The sequence below is a fragment of the Prionailurus bengalensis genome, chromosome E3, assembly GCF_016509475.1.
Source record: "Prionailurus bengalensis isolate Pbe53 chromosome E3, Fcat_Pben_1.1_paternal_pri, whole genome shotgun sequence".
In the NCBI taxonomy this organism is placed as follows: domain Eukaryota; kingdom Metazoa; phylum Chordata; class Mammalia; order Carnivora; family Felidae; genus Prionailurus; species Prionailurus bengalensis.
In genome coordinates, this window is record NC_057357.1 from 34166151 (window position 1) to 34193726 (window position 27576).

The following is a 27576-nucleotide window of genomic DNA, read 5'->3' on the forward strand; positions in this document are numbered from 1 at the left end:
TAAAGTTTTTAAAAAGTTTAATGGAGCCAATAAGGCATATAAATTGTGTTCTGGCAGACATTAAGACCTGCTTTCTCTAACCAAAGAAAATGGCACATGTTTTATCAAAATTTGACAATCGAGAGTAAAGGGTACTGAGATTCAGCGTCAGAGCACCAACTAAAACAAAAAACAACCAAAAATAAAAAATTTTAAAAAACCTGTTATTCTTCGGAAGGAGGAACTAGAGAACCAAGGCATAAAGGGAGGGTTATACAGGCGTTCCTCAATCTCAAAATCCTTCAGGAACAGGGGGTCTGGCCACTTGTGAGCTACGCTTCACACCACACCAAACGCCAATTCCAGAATCTAAATTTACAACGATGGAAAAAAAAAAAAAAAAAAACAATGGTAACTCCAAATGCATTTCTGGGCATATTCCAAAGGGAAGCTTAAAAGTATTCCTAATACACAGGCTCGTCTGTTTCAGGTATAATTCTTCCTGCTATTATATTCAAACAAAAAAGAATGATCCACTTTTTGCAAAAATTTTCAAATACCTCACTTTCAGTCCTAAGTTTTACTATGGAATTGACTTTTGTTCTGTTGGGTTTTTTTTTTGTTTTAAATAGGGCTATATCTATACGAATACAGAACATTTCTAACATTCCATTCACCTCCCACCCAGTCCATGAATATTATGGTTAACTTAGCAAAGTTTCTTCACAGAAAGATATTATTAAATGGCTGAAGGAATTGCAAACTTTAACAAAGTGCTGTGAGTAATTACTGGAAAAACCCTTCCACTGATTTGCAGTGGTCTTTTAAGGATAAAAACAGGAAGTTAACTGATACTGGACTACAAGTTTGCAAGGAAACATTTTCACTGTCCTACTTGATATATAACATAATAATATGATAGAATAAATTACAGTACCTGGCAGGCTGACATCAGTTCTTCATCTAAAAAAGACTATCATTCAGTTCAAGATATTAAAAATGAAGGTGAAGCATGCTCTAAAACATTGTGGCTACAAGAGGTCTTATAAGGGACCAAAAGAGGAATCTACTCAGAACCTTTATTTAGGTCTAACTAACATCTAGAGAAGCCTCCATGCGATTCCATCTTTTCCAGAATGAGATTCCAAACTGCACTCTTTAGGGGAGGGGGGACTGGAGAGTGGGGGGGTTGCTACTTAAGTTGCGATCACATTATTGGCAGATCGAAGACCTTTATCTTCCACCAACTCCAATGGAAAACTGCACAAAGTAGGGCATTCATGAAAAATGTAGATAGAAAAGGACACGAAAGACTGGAATACCTACCCTCCCCCACCATCCATCTCCCTCTCGCTAATGCAGAGCCAAAAAGGAAGCCCATCCTCCAAGTTCATGACCTCACTACTGTAGGTCCCCCTTGAATGCAGTCTACAAGTTTACATTTACCATAAGGAACAGTACCCTGCGTGGGAAGTAGTACTTGTCTTAAAACAGGAGTATTTTAAGCCTACGGGGTCAATCTGGGGGGGCACTTTAATAATCATATTGCTACTTTTAGAGCGCTAACACACACAAAGTGAATCCAATAAAGTTCTGTGTATTGTTTCAATATTAAGTATTAATTGCATGACCATCATAGCACCTCTTTACATCACACAATCACCAGAATTAGAAACTGCTTGGAAAACTAAAACCAGGGCACAGTCCCATCATTAGAAGTTGCACACTGTGGACTACAGAGAGACCAGGTGCACGGTACAGGGCCGCTGCAAAAACTGGAAGCCTGCAGATTTGACGAGGAAGCCAAATCGTGGGTCTGAGATCATTTTAGGAACCTGGCAATACTGTTGAAGCAAAATACTCAACGCAGCAGGAAATGGACCAAAAAGAAGAAGAAGGGGGGTGGGGGTGGGAGGGGGTGGGGGAAGCATTCTATATAACCAAATAACATCTGATAGTTCCTTTCCCTTTGAGAATAAATACAGTTAAGGTCACTTTTAGCCTTGGAACGGATAATATGTTTGCCTATGATGATCTTGCTAATGACTACACGATGTCTGATGTCCTCTGCTAGGATTATAGTTTTAAGAAAGCCATGGTTACAAGAGGCATCTACTGTAAATACCTAGAGCTTCCTTTTATGGCAACCACTATAGAATTCACTTGTCTTAAACAGTGAACAAGGGAAGATGGCCTCATGTTTCCTTTGCAATAAGAGTATATGTGGAGGATCGAGTGGCTTTCAAGCAGCATGGTGGGTGTGAAAATGTCTGTAGTTTAGATCATTCTGTTGCGTTTATGGGTTGGTGAGTCTGTAATGACATCGCCACACTGGGCTGAGGTACGCTTTCTAGTTCCACCATTGTCCAAGTGGAGTGCCATTTCTTCTGATATGAAAGTGTTCAAATCGACATCATGGAGTCCATTTCTCCTTCGACTAGCATTCGATCCACTGCTTACATGTGTAGGAGAGCCTGGGGTACTCGAACGCACGCTTATACTAGCCATTGCACCACTAAGACCTAGGAAGAAGAAAAAAGGTTTTAGAGTTGCTCGATTATTTAACCCTCTTGAAAGCAACCCACTTTACTTTCAATGTTTCATAGTGTCAAAGGAGGTCTGCCTGTTTTCTTAAGGAGTCACCAGGGGGCAGTTATGTTTTCTTCTGGAAAAACGAATCGCCGGGCTTTTGGCATAGATGTTTCATTGGGAAGACTACCACTATTTACAATATTGGTAATTACCAACTCTGGGAAGCATATTCTGTCGCAAGCACCGTGTAAGGTGGACACACAGATCACAAAACCCTCCCGTCTACTCTACGGGGTATATACTGCTTATAATTTATGGCTGAGGACAGCAAGCGCATGCTTTAAATAGGACATTTTGGTTACCCAGAGTCACCACCCCCAATAGATCCCCCTATAGTGTGTGTATGTGCACGAAGGGGAGCGATGATTTCTAGGTCTGAGTGGGCTCATTCCAACTTCCCCCAAATGATCATCCAAAACCGTGCACGCTGAAGCCCAAAAAAAGGGGTCACTACTGAAAAAGTACACAGGGACCTCAAGCACAAAGTGAGTCTGCCCTTGGATGAAACAAGCTATACGACCGCCCAAGGTCTGGACTTGATTGGTCTCCTCGGGACAACCTCACTTAATCATCATGGATGATCCCTCTGAGGAGGAGGTAGTGCCTATGGCAGTATAAAAAAATCCTGCTGCCTTCAAGGTTGAATTAAATCCAGAATAGACCCAGCACCCAACGCTGGACACTCATCCCTCAGATTCCTGAACAGTTAAGGAGGCAAACATATGTTCCACTCTGAAATGTTCAGGATGAACCTGTGAAAGGCCCAAGAGACGCCAGGAAACATTAACCACAGCGTTGAATTTGAAAACCTAACCTCACGAACGGTGGATTTCCCTTACGAACTTCCCCTTACGTTATTCTAGCCTCACACAGGGTTTTTGTTATTGCTTGACTAAATTCACAGACTATTACCTAGGATACTCCATGTTCCCAAAGAACAGAACTTCTCAGATTTTAAAATGAGCTTAGAGGTTGGTCTGGTAGGGGCCCATTCTAGTTTATACTGTTAATGTGATTTAAATTTGAATGTTGAGAAAAAATTATCTTTCTACCACATCAACTTTGACATTATTCTGACTCTACAAATACTCTGTGAACATTCCCAGGCTGCAGGCCTCAACAGCCTCCCTTATGCTGATTGTGTTCTGCAGCCCACACCTCTTCCTGCTCTCAAACTCCCTACCTGGTAGCCATCAGCCCCCTCCTTGCTCTGCCTGTGGAAGATGCATCCTCCCTCCCACTGGTGGCGAGAGGAAGGGTGGGCACGTCACTCCTTAGCTCTAAGCCATTGCAAGGCTGGTACGTATTTAAAAATATATAACAGGGGCACTAATCTTGGGAGTACTTCCTGTGTGAGACAGGTGCTACGTTAAGTACTTTAATTTTCATCCTCACAGTGATCCTACGACATCTGTATAGTCTGTTTGCGATGGGAAATGGAGGTTAAAAGGTTAAGTAACGACCCAAGGTCACACAGCTAGTAAGCAAGAGCTGCGACTCAAAACTTAAGCACAATCTCATGTTCCCCTTGACTGTTACACTCTTCAAGTCAACATGATTTTAGCATGAAGCAGCTACAGGGTCTTGCGCCTGGCCTCTCTCAGGCCTCGTGCTCCCACACCACCGGGAGAGTGGATGGGCATGGCCAAGTAGCTCTGGTAGGTTGGCCAGCGCCTCTCTTCCACCGTGTGCACCTGCTGACGCCTGGCCCCAGCTCCTCCGGCACCTATTCCGCCCTGAGGCTCCTTTCCTGACTCTGCCACCTCTCTCCTATTTAGTCTCTGGCTGGCTCCGCTTCCCTCCTGCTTGAAACTCTCCACTCCTTCCTGTCCGCAGCCCGCCAGCTCCTTCCTCAGTGGCCTCTGCGGGGTTCACTTCCACTGGACAAGTTGGGTGCCACGCAGGGTGGTGTCCTCTACCCCTCAGCTTACCTACGGACATCGTTTTCCACAGCACAGGGGATCTCTCCTGTGCACATGGGCCCATCCACAGTTCTAACTGCCTGCTGGACCTCTCCCATTTAACATCAAAAAGGTGCTACACGCTGCTTCTTCCTCAGGCCATGCAGGTTTATTAAAAAATAAATAAAAGGGAAAGAAACATCTTGGGCTCATTTCATGCAACGCGGTACAATCATGTAGCTTCATCCCCACCTAACGTACGTGGTGCCTGGCACACAGCATTCGCTCAATTCTGCAAACAGGGGAGTGCTTCAAAGTCTATCCATTTTGAAATGCACTGAAACCCAAACCTGCTGGCATTCATCCCCTCTCCAAAGCCAGGAAATAAACCCAGGTGGCTCTTGTCTCTTAAATCTCTGCCATCAAGTTTTTAAAAACTCAAGTTATTCCCAAATTGCTGGCATGTTTTTTTTTTCCCCCAAGTTCTGTGTGCTGTGCTTTCTTTTTTCCAACCTAGCGGCCTGAAACAAACTACTAAAAGGTGTCCGTGAAATTAAAACAAGAACCTTTTCATAGCTGGTTCATAATACAGGAAGTCCTAAGATAATTAGACTGCAAAATTTAGGCCTTCGGCACGAAACTGGGCTAACTTCAGTAATTAATCCCCTTTATCATTTGAAACCATCAAAAGAACTCAACAACCCCCCCCCCCCCCCCCCCCCGCTGAACCCCTCTTGTTAACATAGCAACATGTTTATTAACACCTAAGGACAAATACCCAAGGCTCGCAGAATACTCCACCAGAAGTGAACAGGCACATCAAGCAAACACTTCTACTGTTTCCACTGCTATTCTCCGTGAAAAAGAAGAGACATTAAATATCAATTTGGTCAATTTGAAAATTCCCCAGTAACTGCTGGGCAACTGCCATCTTTCTTCTGTTGAGTATATGACTGGGGGCTTTAGTTGGGCAGCTCAAGTGCAACCACAATGTGCAACATGAGCTTCCTCCTACCTACTCTCAGCAGTGAAAATACTTTTCAACATTTAACTAGCTGAAAATCTTCCCCAAAAACACTTTCGTGTCAAAAAAAAAAAAAAATTAAGATTAACAACCAAAAAATATATATTTTAAACAGCCCAAATTTTATTTTACAAACCAATGACAGCTACTGGAAGATGCTTCAGGAAACCTTAGCTAAGCCACATGAACAATCAGGCCTATACAAGTACAGAGAGTCTGAACATGCTTCAGAACTAAAAACTAAGTTGTACAGCCCGAGGGCATACAACTTAATTTCTACCAAAACACACTTTTTCAAAAGGGCTATGGGAGTATCAGTTGACAAAAAGCAGAACAAGTAGTATGATTAGACAGAAAAGTCTCCATTGCTTAATACAAGATAAACTTAGCAGTTTTAAAGTTTCTGCATTCGTTTTAAATGATTAGTGCAGGAGGGAGGGGGAAAAAAAAAAAGATTAGGATGATTTAATCATACTTTAAAAAGAAAGCTCCCACTGGAGCTAAAACAGTTACAGTCCAGGTTATAGGTATCTAGGTTACATGGTCAAATGTTAAGAGCAGCACATAACTATTATTTTCATACCAAGTTCATGCTTCAGATAATAAGATAATCCTGTTTTCAGAATTAATTACATGTAATTCCAGTTTACCAGCACATAGTTAGATCACACATAGGCACAGAAAGAGCAAATGCAGACCGATGCACCCCCCCTTCCTCTGTCCAGCAGCCCGTGGCCTGGAGGCCGCCTCTACACTCTCTACCTGCTCCCCAACTCCCTAAGACTGAGAGCAGAGGGCCAGCCCCAGAGGAGAAAAGGCGGAGGACTGTCATTGTCGATCCACTCAGCACAGGCTCAGAACGCTCGGCAGATACGCTCCACCAGTTTTTTTCATCTGCAGCATGAGAGGGGATTTGAAATCCCCACAATTTGAACCAAGTGAGAACTTCCTGACTGGAACCCTAGGAAACTGGCATTCTTGCATTTCAAATGAATTGCACTATTCAAATGGACAGAGCTCCCTGTGCACAAAGTGGTGTTCTGAGGTTTTGAAGCAAGCAAGCACTTGTGTGTAAATGTCGTGTTTGAAATGCACCAAGGAAGGAGTTCAAATCACTGAAAAAAGAATTCTACTAAGATTTTAGTAATTTGAAGTAGATACCACTCCCCACCCCAATATGTAAATTGTAATACTGAATTTTTATTGAAGTAAAGCACACTAAATCAAACCAATTACAAAGATACATGTGTCACACCAAGAAAACATTTTCAGTTATGCTGACAGCCCAATGCTTTCAGTTTTTCAAAGACAATTTTAATGCCATGGGAAAAATGCTCACGACGTTAAAATGAAAAAAAGATACAGTACCATATATGCAGTATGATCTCAACTATGAAATAATTTTAATATTTATACATTGAAAAAAAAAGACTGAAAGAAAATGCACCAAACATTTAACTGTGGTTATCTCTGTATAGTCAGATAACAAGATACTGAATTTTTTACTTTTCGGAAATTTTCAAACTTTCCAAGAGAATGTTATTTGTAAATCAGAAGACTAGCGGAAAATTTAAACTCAAATGTTCAAGTGCTTCGTAAACTACCAGAGGACATTAAGTACTAGGTGCACGAACTGGCTTTGAGGCATGGCTGCATGGACTCCTTTTTCACATCAATGAAAAACTGTCCAAGAAAATTTTACTGCAACTTCCAAACAATTTTTTATCATTGATGGTAGCTTTAGTGAAGTCCTACCCCAGAAACTTCAGCAGCTAATATCTAATCTTAACATAAAGAAATGCCAAGTTTTCATCAAAAATTTTAATGCTGTTAATTGCCTTCGTTTTCCTCATTCCCAAAAGCTGGTTTGAACAAAGGCCGTAATTTAGAGATTCCAGCCTTCAGAGATGAATTTTAATTAAAGAAGCTTCTTTGAAATAATCATTTTTTTAAGCATTTAAGAGAGGCGATTGTTTTGGTGCATTAAATCTCTTACATCTTTATTTCCAAATAAGTTTTTAAAAAAATATTTTGCTGTTAAAATAACTACTGACAGTTCTGTTATTTCAGGAAGATGCAGACACGCACACAGTAAGTCTCTAGCACTGTCCCACACGCTGCACAGGGAGTGTGGGCAAGAGAAGGGAGCACCTTGACAGGTGCATGGATTTCCAGTTAGTCCTCTGCAGTGTTACAAGAGTCTCCTTTACACTACTCCACCAGTGTAAAATCGCTTAACCTAAGCACCAGTGCAGTCAGAATATTTCTAAACATTTAGCTCTAGGATGGAAGGGGACAAGAATCATTAAGGAAGAGACAGAACCAAGCACAATTACTTAATTTCTTCTTAAATGTACTGGATCTCAGGTGAAATTGTATCAAGAAGCTTTGCTCTCACTGGAATTTCCTAACTTCTCTTCTGTACCACTCTAGAGCACACAGGCCAAACGATGTGCTGACCAAATTAACCAAAGCTACAAAAACCTGTGCTCAGAGGAGTACGAAAACCCTACTGTTTCAAGCTGCCTGGAATCACAGCTTTCCATAAACCCTAGGAGAAGGTGGTATCAGTTTTATACCCTGAGTATGACAAACTAGGAATAGGCCCTACATTTTTCCTAAGTTAAATTCCTACCTGACCTTACACAATTTTCTGAAAAGCCCTACACCCAGTTTTCTCCATGTCCAAGAATCTGTCAAGCAACTTAATGATTTAAGAGAACAAGAATCACCATGTACGTAGCCCAGAGAAGACTAAAGGCAAAAAAAGCAAGTAGCCATAAATGGAGTCTATGAACTCCGAAGGCAATGTACCGTGCGTCAATCTGACTGCCTAGGTTTGAACACTTCAAACGCTCTCATAGAAATCTATCAGGCTAGAAATTCCTCAAAGACATTACCTAACTCCTCTTTGTATCACACAGGCCCCTACCACTAGTCTCTAATAGACTGCATGGTATTTACTTTCAGTAAAATGCTGGGCAATAGAAAAGGCTGCATAATGACAATATATACTTTATCTTTAAATGACCACCCCTTCCACGGAAGGACATGAACTGCAGAAATCAGAACTCATAAGACCACAGCCACAGAAAAAAAAAAAAAGGCACAATTTCAAACTAAAAAGGATTCAGACTTCAGACTTCAATACTTAAAGAGCTGCTGGCTTAACTCACAAAATGCTTTCTTTGAAAAAACAAACTTTCCTTTGTTTGAAATTCTCCAGGGTCATGTAACTGCTGGGTTGCCTAAGCCTCTTTCAGTACTTACACTGGTCAATGTAGCATCCCACTGCCTTTTTAAAACTTCCTATTTTAAACACCAAAGGAACTTAAAACTGGACAATGGGAAATCCTAAAGCCAAATGCCAATGACAGCAACGGCAGTGCCTATTAAGACACGACACCCTGCATGCTAGGGGCCTGAGTCTGAAATGAATTCTACAGGACGACCCAGGCCCAGTGATGTTAATTCCTAGTACTTCAGTCAAGAATGCCATCAAAATGACTTCTGGAACACAAACCAAGTGTTTCTGTTTTTTACAGAACAGTCTGAACCAGGGCCAGAACCTACAAAGACCATCCACAAGATGATGTGAGGAGGCTTTAAGGTCGGTATCAAAAGAGCGAGCGAAGTCTGACTTGGTATCCAGCTCCTTCTCCCAATCAGCTCTCTCCCCCCTTCCAGGAGCGTATGCCCCAATCTTACTCTCGACCCTTTCCTAACCCGCATGATAATGAACAGAACTCAGAATGAGGAGACCAGATTTCATCTAAGGCTTTCCAGATATAACACTACCTTGGGCAAGTCAAGTCAAAATCTGTCCATCCAGTAGAAAGAGAACCTCACTAACTCCACAGATTTATATCAAGATAAAAAAAGTGCAAGATCCTAGCAAGCAACATAAGTTATAAACAGTAAGTTTTAAATTATCCTTCCCCTCTGGAGTAATATATGCAATTTAAAAGGGCATCCTTAATGAAAAGAGGAGGGAAAAAGTACCCTCAAAGGCTACCTGATCTCCAGGTCTACTTTTGCAATAAAATGCCACCCAGAGGCAAAGAGAGCACTCTTTGCACAGGACTCAGAACTAACCGAAAATCCCACTTCTCCCAAGGTAAAAAGGTATTATGAAAGGGTAAGTACCTTGCTTGTTTCTCATTTAATCTAACACCTTACTTACAAAGAAGACTGCCTTGGAAAAGTAAACCATCTTGCCCAAGGTCATACCGGGAATGTAGCCTACACACAAAAGCCTAAATAAATATTCTTCCTACTAAATAAACCAGAAATACAGGCCCCGAACCATTCACCTTCAAGCCTACTTCTCAAGGTTCACCCATGGCGAAAACCCCAAGATACAAAATTCATGTATTTTCTGATGTCTTTAGAGAAGAAAAATAAGCCTAGGGGTCTTTCCCACCCCACTCCACCCCTAACCCCATGGGGGAAGGACCATAAATGCACAAATATGGAGGCACAGTGGTTAAGAGTGTGTATACAGGCAGATCCGGAATACCTATTCTACCACTTACTCATCGTTCCATCACAGCCAGATACGCCCTTTCTTCATCAACAAAATGGTAGTAACTCCGGGCAAGTGTAAGGTTAAATGAGAACCTCCTAAGCTGAGTTGCTTGCACTAAAATAGCTGTAATGGTACATCATCCTCAAAACCCATTCAAGTCTTGGTTGTTCTAATTTAAGGAGTTTACTTTGTAGCTCTCCTAAGGTACACCATTACTTCTACCCTTATTATAGTCATCTGGGGATCTGTGATCCTCAACTCTTTCGAAAGGTTCTCTGCACCCACTGTACTATATATTTTCACATAACAGACCTCTGAACTCTGTGTTCAACTTAGAATACATCTAACACCAGGTTCTTTGCCAGGTTCTAGTAAAGGCAGAAACTTTAAGACCAGGCCCTGCCCTAAGGTAGCCCCATGTTGGAAAGGACAGCCAAAGAAGCAAATCTAAAGAGAAAGAGCAGATTAACAGCTCAAGGAAGGCTTCAGAAGGGAGAACGAAAGCTTCGTTAGGGAAGAAGCGTTTGATCAGTCTTAAAGTATGAGCAGGCGGAGGGAAAGAACTGGAAAAGAGCACGGAGCTATTTCACACATGAGACAGTATAGCTAAGATATCTGACCCACGGTGAAGATCCAATCAGAAGGGCCTCTCAGTGCTGGGTTCTGACTTCAACGTATTTCTCCATCAACAAAAGTCATTTTTCAGTCAAGTGACGAGACAGAAAGGACTGCTCCAGTGGCCTCAGGAAACACGGACTGGCAACTGGGTCATCTCAGGGCCAGGAAGCAAGAGCAGGAAGATTATTCCAAGAGCCCAGGGTTTATCTTCTCCAAAGAGCCTTCCCTTAACGTACAGCCAGTCTGCACTGTAAAATGTCCCTTTCTGCCCTTAGAACATCATACACAAACCAAGCTCAGGACATTAAATTTTCCAAGTATGTATTGGCCTCAGTAAAAAAGGAAGCACTCCTCATTTATATATTCCCAGAGACAGCACAGAATCTGCCATGTACGTACGCATCTGGATGGCTCCATGAGGAAAAGCCAGGTATTTGCTGACGGGGCGGGAAGGGGAGTCCGTGTGAAGCCCTGGGTGAGAGCCCTGCCTGCAGGGGTGGCGTGGTGGACAGGAGAGAACACGCGCGCCCGGCAGGCCGGAAGTGGGCGAAACTGCAAGCAAGGGGCCTGCAGAAGGCGGCGAGGGCTCGAAACCGCGGGAGTGAAATCTAAGTCAGTCAAGAACCTGAGGAAACGGCAGAGGCTGAAGGAGCAGACAAAAAAAAGACCAAAGAAAAGGAAAACTCCAGATGAGAAGGCATGCCTAAGCCACATCATCAGAAAGAGAGACTGAGAACCACCAAAATGGTCCAGGATTTTAGGTCCATCTGAAATCTGTTACGTTAAAAATGAGGCGGCAAGTCCTAGCTGCACGTGTAGCACATGCCTGTGTTTCCCGAACTTCTTGGTGAGTTTAAGATCCAGATGACTAGATGCCATGGTACTCAGAAAAAAAGCGACCTATGCTGCAGACAAGAGCCAGAACAAAGCACAGGACTGGTTATGTTCTGTAAGCTTCAGTAACCAGCAGATCTGACTGAAACTGCTTGCTAACCATCTGATGGATGTATGACTGAAATTGGGTTCGGTCTGAGGCAGATGAGGTACTAATCAGAGGATCTTACTATCACAGTGTAAGAAATAAATGTACTGTAAGTACCTTACATCTTTTTATTTTTCTTCAAATAAAAATGTGTATTTTAGATAGATTTAGGGTGCTTGGTACAGGTGTTTAGGAACTGATAAAGAAAAACTATGGTGGTGGGGGGGAACCGTCCTGTCTTATAAAAAGGGATAGAATGGTGTGAACCCCCTACACTCATGTTTGCGGTTTATAAACTTAAGAAGTTTGCTTCAATACACAGTGCTTCTCCTATGCACCCCTCCCCCACCACCCCATATCCTAAAACTTCATAAATTTACTCTCCTTCCAATGCAGATTCCTAAGAACTTCAATTTGACTTCAATTACATTTCACAGATCTGGTTAAGCAAATTATATGCAAAAGTAAATTCTGACAAGTATGTGCCCTAACTGAGATGTCTCCAAATATGTTTTAAAAGATCATCTAAACAGCTTTCACTTCAATTTATAGACTATCCAATAAATCAGATCACTAGGACAGCTGGTTACAAAGTTGGTCATTAATCTGCCTTACAACTTAGTTAACAATGCCCTATTACTAGAAATCATTCCAGTCATTGTAAACACTCAAACCAGACTAGCATTCTCAACACATCGATGTCCTCTACAAACCACTATAGAACAAAACACGATGCAATTTATGTTTCTGTACACTCTTTCAAGAGGCCATTATTACTAGACTGTTTTAAGACACAAATTCAGGGTATGAACCTTAGGAGTAAGAGTAAAGAGTACACTGAGTCTCCGCTATATTCTGGACTTGTGCTAATGGGTAACTTTATTGAAGGGAAAGATTTTTCTACATAGCTTTATAATTATGAACTTTCTCAAACCTCACAATTTAAACTTAAGTCAAAATTATAAATAATCTCTTCTTAAAACTACATTGTTACTAAAACTCCAACAGAAGTTCAGGAAAATAATAAACCACAAGTTGAACAGTCTAAAGAGGGGTTAGGGGGAAGCTGGCCCTTTTTACAAGGTATACAACTGCACTAAGATTTCGTAACAAGAGTGGCATCTGTGTGTCTTAAAACTATCTTCTTAAGTATAGTAGAATAGAGAAAAAGGAAATCTTAACGAGACAGGTATGGAATGAATCTTAAATTGCACTTGACAATAAAGAAAATCAGAATGCTTAGAGAGACAACCGCATACGGCCCTACCATGCGCAGACAGGACAGTCACCTGACACTACACACGCTTCCAATCATTTGTTCCAAACTTAACGGTAAAAGATGTGAACTCTGTAACAAAGACCAGATGGACCTCTTTTTTGCCTGAGTTTCAGAGGTTCTGATGCATGACTATTCCACTACATGAGACAGTGGCAGTCCTAAGTACTGCATCCATACATCAGGGACTTTCTCTTGCAACAGATGTATTTTTAACTTATCAAACTATCAAAAGGGAAAAACACTGTTTCCAACCCCAGGTTCTGATGAGGGTTGTAGGTAAAGAATCAAGGTCCGCCAAAGAGAACAAGAACCTAAGCATTAAAGCTTCAAGGATATAGATGTCCTCTGCATATATATCCCACCCTTTTTACTACCAGGTTACTTGGTTTTTTAGATGGCCTATACTGTGGCCCAGAAATGTTGACTTCTAACAGGACTCCTGACCTAATTCACTAATTGCTTCTCTCTGCTCAATCACCTGCACCATTCAAGTTTTCTTTTCTGTATCTACTAAGTCTCATTACTTTGTTGTTCTTTTATTTTCACAGCAGTATTAAATGTCCTGTAAGTACCTCTCCCAGTTCTATCTGGAAATCTGTATTAGAGAGGAACAAACAACAGACTTGTTGACTGCATATCCCAGGCTTCTCCAGTAATACTTAAACCCCTTGGCCAAGAATGCCGCCTTCTGGCAGGTCTGGCCTGGGGAGATAGTGATGGCCTGTCCTGACAGTCCTGACTATCAAATCAAGGACCTAACGGACAAGAGACATAAGGAAAATCAATCATTCTTACATTTGTCCATTCCCACCTGGGTCATCAACTCTCACCTTTGACAGGCACGCTCAGTAACTTACAGGGCCAAAGGGAGTCCCCAGGAGAACAGCCCCACAATTTCCTGCCTCACTTGCCTGCTGCTAACCAGGTTCTCCAGGCAATTGGAAATATAACAGAATTCTGAAGACACAAGAACTTCCTGTTTGACTCAGAATAATAGGAAAACATGTACAATAAGAAGTATAAAGCAATAAATTCTAATCAACGTTGCGAGATTCTGTTACTGTGACACTGATAAGCTCAAACTAACTTTCTAAAAACATTTTTTAGGATAGGCTAGCTAACATTCAAAAATGGCCCAGGTAAGTTCTTAGCTTACATTCTGCGTAAACATTTCTGGAGTTATTTAGTTACTAATAAGAGACAAAACACAAGACAATATATCTGGACCTAAACCTAAATGTGTAAAGGGGTCCACAGGCACACTCTTAACCACTTTTCCAAAGAAATATGTTTAAACGGCTTTACCATGCAGAGCTATGGCTTCCCGGAAGGGTTGCAAATCAGTCTCTACAGATGAGCTAGTTTCCGTTGAAGTAGCTCGGTTAGGGGACACTACAGTCAGTCTTGGGGGAGCTCTAGAGTTTCGTGGTGGAGGAACTTTCCCACACAGGAAGCTGATCAAATCTTCTCTACGAATAGTTCTTCTGCGCTTTTTAACCCAAGCCAACACATCCTTATTGCGTCGTTGATAGCCAATCTGAATTCCAATATCAAAACTTCGCTGATGAGTATCCACGCTTTCTGTTAGGAAAAAAGAACAAGAAAAAAGATACATCATGATCAGCAGAGCCATGCAGCATTCTCTCCTAAGAGAAAACCATTTCAGGAGCTAACCAAAATGAGCATCATGAAGATTGGGGTTCTGGAGATCTATCAGTAATTTAGTCAACTGAATGGTATTTCATCCATGTTTCAAGTGTTATACGTGGCATTAAATCTTCACAGTCTACATTCAGAGCTAACATCACACAGTCCTAGAGCTTCTGCCTTGTTCCTTAAAAAAATAATAGTTTTATTCATTACTTTAAAAACATTAATGTTTATTTTCGAGACAGAGCATGGGTGGGGAAGTGGCAAAGAGAGACAGAGACACAGACTCCGAAGCAGGCTCCAGGCTCTGAGCTGTCAGCACAGAGCCCAACGCGGCACTGGAAGGCACTGGAACTTACAAACTCAGAGATCATGACCTAAGCTGAAGTCAGACGCTTAACTGACTTAGCCACCCAGGCGCTCTGATGGATACGTTATTAAACGTGTATCAGTACTATCCTCAGCTTCACTTTAGAAAAAAAAATACCAAGACGACCTTGAAAATGGTACTATGGTCCCCCTGGTGCAAATGAGGAAACAAGGAAGTGAATTACACCGAGTAACTCTACCAAGGTGTAAGAATACATACGAGAGCTCGAATTTTGCTCCAGAGTCCATGATTCTTAACCACTAAGCTCTACACTCTTTCAGAAAAGAGTGAATTCTTGGGGGGCCTGGGTGGCTCAGTCAGCTAAACGTCTGACTCTTGGTTTTGGCTCAGTGAGATCGATCCCCACGTTGAGCTCTGCAATGACAGGGTGGAGACTGCCTGGGAATCTCTCTACCTTTGCCCCTCCCCTGGTCGTGCTCTCTCTCTCTCAAAATTAACTTTAAAAAAGAATAAAAGGAGTGAATTCTCACAATTCTAAATAGGAGCATCACATCATTCAACAGAGAACTAAATATTACAAAGCACTCAGGCCACCTACATTTACCATGTCATTTTGGGAATACACTCTTACAGATCAGTTCAGCACCAAGAACTGGGAACACACTGAAGGCAGCAGCAAACAATTTAGAAGTGAGGAAAAATTAATTCTGATTGACCAGTCAACACCAACACCAAACAGCACAGTGGAAACAGAAAAGGCTTCCTTTCCCCAGTATACACTTGGATTCCGCTTCCAGTCCCCCAAAAGTTTCCCATCATTCATAATCATTCCCAAAAGACCTTGCATCTAAAATATCCGACTGGGCTCCCAGTCTCCCTGTAAGTACTACCCCTCCCTGTATATACTAAGCCCAAGTTTTCAAAAAAACAATCCCTGCTCTTCCCATGATTTTATACAGTTGGAAAAAGAACTGGGAAATTTAAGCCACTGCAATTTATTTTTAGTTGGACTGCTCTGCTAGCAGAAAATCATGAGTATACTTCTAGTGACATTAAAGAAAATGGTTTCGGGGTGCCTGGGTGGCTCAGTTGGTTAAGCATCCAACTTCAGCTCAGGTCATGATCTCATAGCTCAGGAGTTCGAGCCCTGAGTCAGGCTCTGTGCTGACAGCTCAGAGTCTGGAGCCTGCTTCAGATTTTGTCTCCATCTCTCTGTCCCTCCCCTGCTTGTGCTCTGTCTCTCTCTCAAAAATAAATACATAAATAAAAAGTTTAAAGAAAATAAGATGGTTCCAAGGCACCTGGGTGGATCAGTCAGTTAAGTGTCCAACTCTTGATTTCAGCTCAGGTCATGATCTCAGTTTGGGAGTTTGATCCCTGCAACGGACTCCACGCTGATGGAGTGGGAAGAGCCTGCTTGGGATTCTCTCTGCCCCTCCTCTGCTCTCTCCTTCTCTTCCAAGAAAAGAAAAGAAAAGAAGAAAAGAAAAGAAAAGAAAAGAAAAGAAAAGAAAAGAAAAGAAGAAAAGAGAAGAAAGGAAAGGAAAGAAAAGAAAAGAAAAAGAGAAAAGAGAAAAAAGGAAAGAAAAGAGGAAGGAAGGAAGGAAGGGGGAGGGAGGGAGGGAGGGAGGGAAGAAAGGAAGAAAAAGAAAAAAGAGCTGTGTTCCAGAAAGAAACACAATAATCCAGACATCACAGAGAATCCCAAACTGCCATGAATTTGCATTAGATGGCAAGAGGGCAGCACAAGCAGAACTTTATAACAAGGCCTGTTCTTGAGACGACAAATCCCTGTTGTTAAAAAAAAAAAAAAAAGTTTTTTTAATGGAAGAATTTGTCCATGGGAGCACGCTTTAAAAATAGTAAACTCCAGGGGCGCCTGGGTGGCTCAGTCGGTTAAGCGGCCGACTTCGGCTCAGGTCATGATCTCGCGGTCCGTGAGTTCGAGCCCCGCGTCGGGCTCTGTGCTGACAGCTCAGAGCCTGGAGCCTGTTTCGGATTCTGTGTCTCCCTCTTTCTCTGACCCTCCCCTGTTCATGCTCTCTCTCTCTCTCTCTCTCTCTCTCTCTCTCTCTCTCTCTGTCTCTGTCTCAAAAATAAATAAATGTTGAAAAAAAAATTTTTTTTAAATAGTAAACTCCAAGGTCGCCTTGGTGGGTCAGTCATTTAAGGGTCTGACTTCAGCTCAGGTCCTGATCTCACAGTCCTTGAGTTCGAGCCCCGCATCAGGCTCTGTGGTGACAGCTCAGAGCCTGGAGCCTGCTTCGTATTGTGTGTCTCTCTCTCTCTCTCTCTCTGCCCCTCCCCTGCTCGCACTCTGTCTCCGTCTCAAAAATAAATAAAAACATTTAAAAATTTTTTTTTAAAAAGTAAACTCCATCACAACTTTGAGAAGATTATTCTTATTTTAAAGATACAGAAAGCAGCTTGGGAACGAAGTAATTTCTCTAGTATCTCATACTAGAACACCAAGTTACAATGTGAACGAACAGCTTCTGATTTCTCATCAAAAACAAAGCAAGCGTGAAATTCATTTTAAAGATAAACAGCATTTAGAAGGATACTATAGCACTTTCCATCTCTTAAAGACTCCACTGAAGCTAATCTCAGGACTAGGTAAACTCTAAGATGACCTTGGGAAAGCCGGATCTAAAAAGAAGAGATTCTGAAAGCACCGGAAGCATTTTCAGAGAAATCACGTCTTTGAGCGAAAAGTGATCCCATGCCACAGCACCAAACATACGTGTGTACCTAGAAGCAACCAGGTTTCTACAAACCCACCCTACCTAAAAGAATGATTATACTCAAGCTCATAACTGGAGAAGGGGGTTTCCGAACAGAGTGAGGAAATTTTATTTTTCAAGAACCAAATAGAAGCAGGCCCAGAATCGGAAGTACAGAGGGGGGAAAAGTTGGAAGTGCAAAAGGAGTACAAAAAACAAGTGCAAAGAGGACTGCACAGCGCAAACCAAGATGAAGTAGTCGTGTAAATGTACACCTGGCAAACGAGACACCAAAAAAGTCTCCATAAACTGGATACAAAACTCAAGGGCCAAAGGGAGGGGGCCACCAGAAGCGGTTATTTAAAAAAAAAAAAAAAAAAAAGGCAATTCAGGGAAGAAAGCTAAATTTTGGGTTGTTCTGATTGAGAACACAAGGAAATCCCAAAAATCAGATCTGCAAGGGACTGATTTTTTTTTTCTTTTTTGAAGTAGGCTCCACACCCAACATGGGGCCTGAACTCACAACCTTGAGATCAAGAGCTGTATGCTCTACGAACTGAGCCAGCCAGGCCCCCCAAAGGAGGGCCTGATGCTTCAATCACAGATTTGAACAAAGTTGGAAAATGCAATTATTCACTGGTTTAGATGAAAGACAGTTATGTAAGTTGTGAAGCTCTTTTAAAATTTACACAACTAAAAAAAATGTCTTCCTAATTGACCAATTATTTCACCTCAGAAATTCTGAGTCTGAAACAACAGAACCAACCAAGAACACACTAACTAGGAGGCATTTTCTAAAACATGGACTTTTACAGGTTAGAAGGTACAGGAAGAGAAAAGCAAAAAATGACATTTAAGGTCTTCAGGTACACCCTTTTGCACTGCCGGGCCCAATTTGGTTTTGTACCATTAACAGCATATCCTGAAAGGCGAATCCAATCACCTCACCACCCAGATTAACCCAATCTCAGTTACTTCCCTAAACAGAAAACGTCACAATGATTGACCCTAAAGCATTTCAAATACAGTCCTTATGTTTAGGACTTTAAACTGTTGCTTGGTTGAAAATAAAATCCTCCCATCATACCTTGCACTAAACAGGAGACACATGAATACTTACTGGAGAATCTTGGGCCTGACCAGGCTAGATTTTAACGTCATCACAGGTTGATTTAGTGAACAGCAGCACCGTAAACATGCGCAAGGATGGCTTTCTGAAGGCTCTCAGCCCAAGACTGCTGTGACTACATCTGAACCTTGACAAACAGACATCCAAATTCTAGAAATGCAGAGCACAGAAACTGTGGGGACAGTCTTATGTGCAAAGCTATTTTACTGAAGCCAAAAAGCCTCTGTGCAGCAGGGCCAGAAGCTTGAAGGTTAGGCAAACCCCAAGGGCATCAAAATGTCAACCCAACCTTTAAGCACAACACATTTATTTCCTTATTCAAAACACAAATGGACTCGGACAAGTCATGGTAGATGTCCCGTGTTTCATACTTTTTTTTTTTTTTTTTTAAAGGTTTTATATAAGCAGCTGAAACGGAATTCCAGATTTTTACAGGTCTAATCCTGTCCCCACTGGCAGGGGACAAGAGGCACAGAATCATCTGATTACCGAGATGAAGACCAAATGCACAATTTTGTTACTTGCGACACCGACAAGATTAACCCAATCTCACTGTTTATAGCTTTTTGACACTCACAAACCTTATGGGAGTTAGCTAGAGCAGACCTCCCCATTTCAGAGACAAGGAACTGGAGCTGAGGCTCAGAGGGCCGTGCCTGGGAGTCAGGTGAAGGGACACAGTTCTTCCCCAACCAAAGAGAAACCGTCTCCCACTCTCCTTAGAGAGTCTACACACTGTGAGAACATACTGCTAGACCAAAGTAACATTTGCAAGGAATACTAATGACTAAATATCTGAACTTAGAAACGCGTTGGCACTAACCAACCAGTCTGCCACAGGGCAAATAAGTATGAAAAAGGTTTCATTACATACAAAGATCTGAGCTACAGGCAAAATAAAAGCCTTTTCCAACAGTTTTGAGAAAAGGACTCCTATATTCCCTAACAAAGCAGTGTATCCAAAAAGAAGCACTCCCTTGTAGCTACTTACTCAATTTTCACCCAGCACACCCAACAATGGAAAGGAGCCAGGGAAGAAATGCAGTGGCCTCATCTGCCTGGCATCCAGTCCTCACCCTGCCTCTCCGAAAGGGATTCCAAAGTTTCTGTTTGGAGAGCTCTAGGGCGAGCTTTCTTCACATTCACTCAAGAGGTGGAACACATGGTTTAGTGCTCATCTCATCTGCACAGCCCCAAACAGTACCTATGATACTGGTTCAGATTAAGCATGTGACCCAACTCTGGCCAAGAGCCGGTAGAAAGAAGTCATCTGCTGGCAGCTCCCGGAAAAGAAGCGCCAGGGCTCGTCAGCGTCAGTAACTGACCCGAAGACGCAAGCTGCCAACGAACTGAAACTAGCCCCAAAACAAAGCTCGTGCTTTGCACATACACGTGCACACACACACAGTGTAGAGAGCTGAGAGCAGGGCAGACTGAATTAAATCCATCCTATCCTCAGCCTTCCAGCCAGAGAGGAGCCAAACCATGCCCACACCACTGGAGCCTGTCTGCCTTGTAATTTCTGCTTTATTTGCAACCAAAACATCCTTTTACAGAAAAGTTGTATATAAGAAAAAGACTGTCGGGGTGCCTGGGTGGCTCAGTCAGTTAAGGGTCCGACTCGGTTTCAGCTCAGGTCCTGATCTTGCAGTTTGTACGGCCAATACCTGCATCTGGCTCTGGGCTGGCAGTGTGGAGCCTGCTTGGGATTCTCTCTCTATGCCCCTCCCCTGCTCACGCTCTCTCAAAATAAATAAACTTAAGGGAAAAAAAAGACTGTCTTCTACAAAAACTGACAGAATCCACAAGGGATATTAGCGATTGAGGCCACTACTCCTTATATTAAAAATAAAACTTAAGACTTAGAGAACAATAATCCATATTAAGGCATTTCTGAACAAAGCTTCAAAGGTCAATAATGGGTTTTTTACAGGTGAGTCACAAACCAAGTCCACAAAGTCAAATTTTAAGGAGATGAAATTCTATTTATCTCCAAGTAGAACATGCTTTCTCTGACCACTGATTTAGACACCAACTGCTCACCACTGGGCCCAAATTCTCAGTACATCCTGCTCACCCTCACTCCACATATGGTCTAAGATGGCTACACGGAAGTGAGACAGCATATTATAAAAAGGATTTGGCATCAAGATATCTCAAAAATAAGGACTTAAAGGGCATCGTGCTATTTTTCTCACCTGCCAATCCAATTTACATTTAGTCCTTTTAGGGAAAGATAAAAAAGGAAAGTACTTCCCACTAAGCTTTTTTCAACACAAGAAAAAAATGCAAAGACACGGGGCACCTGGGTGGTTCAGTCAGTTAAGCGTCTGACTTAGGTCCAGGTCATGATCTCACGGTTCGTGAGCTCAAGCCCCACGTCAGGCTCTGTGCTGCTGGCTCAAAGCCTGGACCCTGCTTCGGATTCTGTCTTCCTCTCTCTCCACCCCTCCCCCATTCATGTTGTCTCTCAAAAACAAAGGCAAAAATTTTTAAATTTTTAAAAATTAAAAAAAAAAAAATGCAAAGGCAAAAAATAACCTAGAATTTCTTCCCTTTATCTTAAGGACTTCCCAGAGCCAGAAAAAGCTGAAAAACAGAACTTTAATACCAACAAGGTCAACACTCACCTTGCCCCAGATACCCCAGCACTAAACTCAGATCTTGTCCTCTAAGGTATGGGTAATGTATCCCCAGTTACAGGGGAAAAAATGAAGGAGCACAAATGGTGAAGCATCTCCCTCCATTACCTGTCTTCAGAACCATACAGCTAAGTATGGACAGCCCAAAATCCAAACTCTGACAATAGCAGCAGCTGCCATTCTTGCAGTGCTGGCTTTCTTTAAGCACTGCTAGAGTAGACATGCCCCCTGGGCAAACAGTGCTCAAGGGCAGAACCAGAAACATCTTTAACCCCCTAAGAGCATTAAGAGAAACCTCCCAACACAGATGATAGAACTCACTATGCAACTCAAGTTTCTGATGCAGTTTTTAAAAGTCAACACAAGGGCACCTAGCTGGTTTAGTCGGTGAAACATGTGACTCTCGACCTCAGGGTCATGAGTTCAAGCCCTACACTGGGTGTAGAGCTAACTTTAAAAAATTAAAATTAAAAACTATTTTAACGGGCACCTGGGTGGCTCAGGCAGTTAGGCATCCCACTTCAGTTCGGGTCATGATCTCACGGTTAGTGGATTCGAGCTCCACATTGGGCTCTGTGCTGACAGCTCAGTGCCTGGAGCCTGCTTCAGATTCTGTCTCCCTCTCTGGCCCTCTCCTGCTCACACTCTCAAAAATAAACACTAAAAAATTTAAAATTTAAAAAAAAAAAAAAAAAACCATTTTAAAGATACACGGGAGGGGCATCTGGGTGATTCCATAGGTTAAGGCTCTAACTTCAGCTCAAGTCATGATCTCGCAGTTCATGGGTTGAAGCCCCACATTAAGCTTTGTGGGGACAGAATTGAGCCTGCTTCGTTTTCTTTTTCTCTCTCTGCCCCTCCTCCACTCACTCTCTCTCAAAAACATTAAAGAAGAAAAGTCAGCTAGGGAAATGCTGAGAAGTGGCCCTGTAGGGTGAGAGCAAGCATTGGCTCAAGGGCTCTGCTGAAGAGCTAAGGTACCTGCAGCCACTTTAGACTCACCACTGAGGCCCATGGGATTAGCCTTGTCCCAGGACAACCACCAGTCCAACCTCTCTTCTGGGCAAGGACCTCCCCCCCCTCCCCAAAACAGAAAGAAGTTAGCATTACATAAGGAGACCAGTACTTTCCTACTGAGGAATCAGGAGACAGATTGCAACTGGCACCCAGGAAAATGCAGGGGGGTGAGGGGAGGACTTTCAGAAGCAAACCACTAGGTGTGGTCCAGTATTTCCCAGGTTAAGCATGAACTTGGGCTAGATTGAAATAACTTAAGTAACTTTTCACTCCCCTCTTCAGTTGCAGACATCAGAAACTGTACCAGGCCAGGAACAGAACCTGACTGAAAAGTAAACAAACATCATCCTCTTTATATTTACCAAAACAAGGTAGAGATGAGAACCGACCATCAAGATTTTTTCTTCCCCTTTCCAAAAGAGGATACCAAAGTCTGGCCCTACTCAGTGGAGTAGAAGGAACCACACACTCCATTTTGCTGAATCCTGTCCACGATGAGGGACAACTCACTCTCCTCTAAATCCTTCGAGCCACGCCAAACCACATTAACACTTGATTTTTCAAAAAGCCCACAATCAATCAAAAGATCCTCAGTTAAGGGGCGCCTGGGTGGCGCAGTCGGTTAAGTGTCCGACTTCAGCCAGGTCACGATCTCGCGGTCCGGGAGTTCGAGCCCCGCGTCAGGCTCTGGGCTGATGGCTCGGAGCCTGGAGCCTGTTTCCGATTCTGTGTCTCCCTCTCTCTCTGCCCCTCCCCCGTTCATGCTCTGTCTCTCTCTGTCCCAAAAATAAATAAACGTTGAAAAAAAAAAAAATTTTAAAAAAAGATCCTCAGTTAAGCTTTTACCACCATTCTGAGCTTCCAATGTGCTCCCTTTAGGGGTTATCAAGAACCTGGTACAAGTGCCAACCTCTCTGTCCCCGGCCTGGAAAAGGAGCCATTTTTAGCTTTAGCTTTAGTGTTTCATCATATAAAATACTGAAGCAGTGTCCACTTAAAGAGACCCTCCAAATCTTTCCCCTTGTAAATTACATGTAAACGTTTAATCAGAGCTATGAAGGATGATTTAGATTTACCACTACTCCAGGCTGCATGCACTGGTGACACTACCTTGCTAATTGTACCAGTTCTATTTAAGGTACCTAATTATTCCTACAGCTGCATTCCTGGTCCCCAAGCACTTCACCCTGAAAAAGAGGAACGTGAGGCTCTGCAGAGCATGATCCTTTCTCTGTCAATCAGTTAAGACTATGTTGCCACACTACCAAATACCACAAACCACAACTTACCTTTCCTAACAGGTAAAGAAAGATAGATTTACCTTTACAGTAACACAACACAAAATACAACGAGTTCTAACAATCTAATACTCACAATAACCCAAGAACATCACGTGATTTTATTTTTTAAAAAACTGAAGCGCTCTCATTAAATCTTCTGAACAGAAACAATATATTACAAAAAGTAATTTCAAATCCAGTAATCAAATTAGGGATAATTTCAGAGTTCAGCTTCTGAACGCATCTTCTTACCTAAGGCCATATACAAAACTGCCAGCTTTAATTCTAAACGGATACATCATAAAAACACACAACAGCACCAAAAACTGAACAGAAAATCTAGGGGACATTAGTATTTTTGCATGACCTAGGCAAAGAGCTTGGCATACAAAAGCACCAAAAATGGTGCCATCCCCCAGCTTCAAACAAAAAGCAACTGCAACAAACAAATGAACGAACTGTAGTACCTCTCACACAACAAAACGCTACTCAGCAAAAAATAAGTAAAAAACAAAAAAGGAGGGGCAGAATTCACACCTTCAGTATGAACTCAAGGGATCAATCTCAGAAACATGGGAAGTGGATGAAGCCAGGCACAAAAGACCGCATACCATAAAGCTCTACTCATGACCTAATGGAAGTGAGAAACTATACACTACACACGGCAATCAGATCAGTGGTGCTGCGGGCTTGGGTTGGAGGTAGATGCTTTCTTTTAATGTAGGTTTATCAAATTTGAGCTACGATTCTTAAGAAGACTGACTACACAATATCCAAATTATACTCCAAGAAAGGAGTTTTTAAAACAGGTATTAAATATTTCAAAATTCTCTGGAGGCAAACAAGAGCCATTCCAGACAATGCTTAACACCCTCAAGCACTGATAAATGTTAGAGTAATTCACTCAAAAGTCAAAATTTAAGGAACTCACCTACATAGAATCAAAGTTGACCACTGAGACAACATTTAATCGTTTCCTTTTTCTCGCAAGCCTAGACTGAGTTCCTCCTTCCCTAGAATTAACATTCCATTCACCAGTTTGTTTTCAAATTACTGTCCCCCAAAACTGCAAATTCCACCCAGGAAATCTCACAAGAAGGGAATTTTTCCTATAGAATGCTGCCACCATTTGCACATTCTTACACAAAAATGAGAACCTGAAAAGGCACTCCACAGCCTGTGCTTCAACTTGTCTTGACAATTCTGAAGTGCACAAAGTCCATTACTGTTACCAGCAGCTTCTACAAGTTTGAAAACGTTTGATTTAATTACATTTTTCCTAAGATTAACAAATTCAAATCCTTTCTCCATAGGAACCTTAACCCCAAAAGACATCAAATCCAAATTTCCAAATCTTCAAAATCGTAAGACACAAAATCTAATGCCATGGTTACTGAGAACGCACAAAGAGCAAGAACCTTTACTTACAGATCTTCCGGTCACTGGGGGGCGGGAGATTAGCCCCAAAAAAACACTATCATAAAGCACAAATCTACCGACACAAACTCTGGTAACACGTTTCCTGCCAATAATATACAATCAGGTAGAGGGCAGCTCTGAAAGCAATTACTCGAGGTTGCTAGGGAAGAACAGTACGTTAACGTGCGCACAGATTATTCCCATCAGCTGATTTTCAACGCACTTAAATGCTACCAAAGTACCTTGGTCTAAGTTGCCTAACTCTCAAGAATCCTTTCCAGGAGCTGCTCACGTCGGTCTGTGGCACCAAACCATCAACCCTTTTCTTCCCTGGGCGACTTCTGCGATGAGAAGGTGCACCCCTCTCGGCTTCTCAACCTCAGCAGTACTGACACTCGGGGAGGGGGAGCACGGTCTCCTGCAGGGCAGGGTATCCAGCAGCCCCCTCTCGACGATGACGTTCAAAACTGCCCCCCAGCGTCAAATGTACCCGAGGCAGGCGAAGAGGGGGTCAAACGCCCCAGCTGAGAATCCGTGCTCTGGCCAGGCCACCCCCGGAGCTCCCTCCCCACCAAATACTCCAGGCACTCGGCGGCCGGGTTCGGCAGCAGAAAAGGCTCGGGCAGTCCGGGCCGGGGTGTCTACCTCCCTAGCAACGCAGGACTCAAGCCCTGACGCAGGCTGCCCTTCCCCTCAGGCGGCAATGCAGCAAGGTTATCTTTACCTTTGTAGAGGTTGGTGACGGCGGTGGCTGCGTTTTGGAAGGGGACCCAGAGAGAAAGTCCTGGCTGCTGGCACACTCGGTCTGAAAAAGTGGGCGAGGGGTGCAGGGGAGAAAAAAGAAACACAAAAGACACAGAGAGAGAGGGAGAGACACAGAGAAAGAGATGTTATTTGGGCGTCAATCACTCCGAACGGCCATATTAGGTTTCGCCATTTTGTTCCAGGGTTTCGGGATCCCACACTCGCTGCGAGGACGGCAGGCAGGGGGTCGCGGCGGGGACGAGGCCAGCCGCGGGGCTCAGAGGTGCAGCCCCCCGGGGCCGAGCCGCGCCCGCCGGAGGCGCCCCCTCCCAGTCCCCGCCCCGAGGCCGGCTCCGGGCACAATGGCCGGCCCCGCCGCCTGCCTTCGCCATTTTGTGAGTGGGAGCCCCTCCCCGGCCCTCCCGGCCCGAGGGGCGCCGGCAGCCGGGCCCGAGGCGCGGGCGGGCCCCCGGCGGCCCCAAACGGGGGCGCCCCCAGCGCCGGCCCCTGCTCAGCCGCGGCCCGCCCGCCGGGCCCGCCCCCCGCGCCGCCATCTTGTGAGGAGGGGGTGGCGGGGCGGTGGCGCGGCGGCAGGGCCAGGGAGGCCGCCCTCGGGGCTCTCCGCCGACCGGCCGGCCCCGAGGCGGAGGCGGCGGCGGCGGCGGCGGCGCCGGCGGCGGGGCGGCGGCGGCAAGATGGCGGCGGCGGGCCTCACCTTTGTAGAGCTGGGCCACGGCGGTGGCCGAGTTCTGGAAGAGGTGCCACAGCTTCTGCTGCTTGTGCTCGGGCTGCGCGGCGGCCGCCGCCTCCTCCTGCAGCTCAGGGGGCAGCTGCTCGTCCTGCTCGGCCTCGGCCAGGCACTGCCGCTCCCACTTGGAGAACCAGTGCTCGGGCCCGTGCTCCTGGATCTCGGCCTCGCCCTCCTCCTTCCGCTCCTCCATCCTCCGCGGCCTCCCGCGGCCTCGCCGCCGCCGCCGCGTCCTCCTCAGGCGGGGCCCCCGCGGGAGCGTCGTCGTCGAGCGGCCCGGCGGCGGGGCCCAGCGACCGGCGGCGGCTCCTCGCGGCGGCCCAGACCTCCTGCACCCCGACGGCCTGCGAGCCCCGCCCCAAGGCCCCACGCAGCCCGGGACGACCCCCGCCCCGGGCCTCCCCACCCCCGGGCTTCGCGGAAGGTCGCCGCGGCCCGGACGACTGCCGCCGCACCTCGCGTCGCCGGCCCGAACCCGTCTACCGCCCGCCCATGGCGCCGCGGCCCTCCTAAGGCCGCCGCCGCTGACCGCCTAGCCCGCCGCACAGCCCGGCCTATGCCGCCGAGCCCACCCCGAAGACTGAGGAACGTCGTCGTCGCCGCCGCCGTCGACGCCTCTGCGGCTGCTGGTCTCCGCCCTCCCCCGCCCACATGCTGACTGGGGAAGCACCGCCCACTCGGCTTCAGCTCTCCGGCCCGGTTGGGGCGCGCCCGCTTCGAGGACCCCCATTGGCCCGATCCGACCGGTTCCGCGTGCCGGCCTCTGAATACAGCTCCGTGATTGGTTCTCCGGCCTGTCTGCCTGACGTAACCAATGGGCGGGGGAAAGGGAGTATATGTCGGGAAGGATGGAGGAGGAGGGGGAGGAGCTGACAGTGGTTGCGTCCAAGCCAACCGGGGGTGGGGTGGGGAGAGATAAAAGGTACGCATGCGCACTCGCTTGCTCGCCGCTGGGCACAACCACCCCGCGGGGCGTCGAGTCGGGGTCAC

The 27576-nt window shown here is 44.5% G+C and overlaps 1 protein-coding gene across 1 annotated transcript; it reads right to left on the reverse strand.

Annotated features, from left to right (window-relative positions):
* CE3H16orf72 (chromosome E3 C16orf72 homolog) lies at nt 1-27207 on the reverse strand. The gene is made up of 4 exons (XM_043560553.1): nt 26554-27207; nt 25819-25899; nt 14209-14484; nt 1-2501 (listed from the first exon to the last, which is right to left on the reverse strand). The coding sequence occupies exons 1-4, from the start codon at nt 26777-26779 to the stop codon at nt 2257-2259; spliced, it is 828 nt and encodes a 275-aa protein (XP_043416488.1). The 5' UTR covers nt 26780-27207; the 3' UTR covers nt 1-2256.
* Between the last annotated feature and the right edge of the window lie 369 nt (nt 27208-27576).

Coding starts and splice junctions, on each gene's coding strand:
- CE3H16orf72 (XM_043560553.1), bottom strand. CDS start 26,779: ATGGAGGAGCGGAAGGAGGAGGGCGAGGCCGAGATCCAGGAGCACGGG. Junction 14,485..25,818: donor CGTCACCAACCTCTACAAAG/GTAAAGATAACC, acceptor TTTTCCTAACAG/AAAGCGTGGATACTCATCAG. Junction 2,502..14,208: donor GGAAGCCATAGCTCTGCATG/GTAAAGCCGTTT, acceptor TCTTCTTCCTAG/GTCTTAGTGGTGCAATGGCT.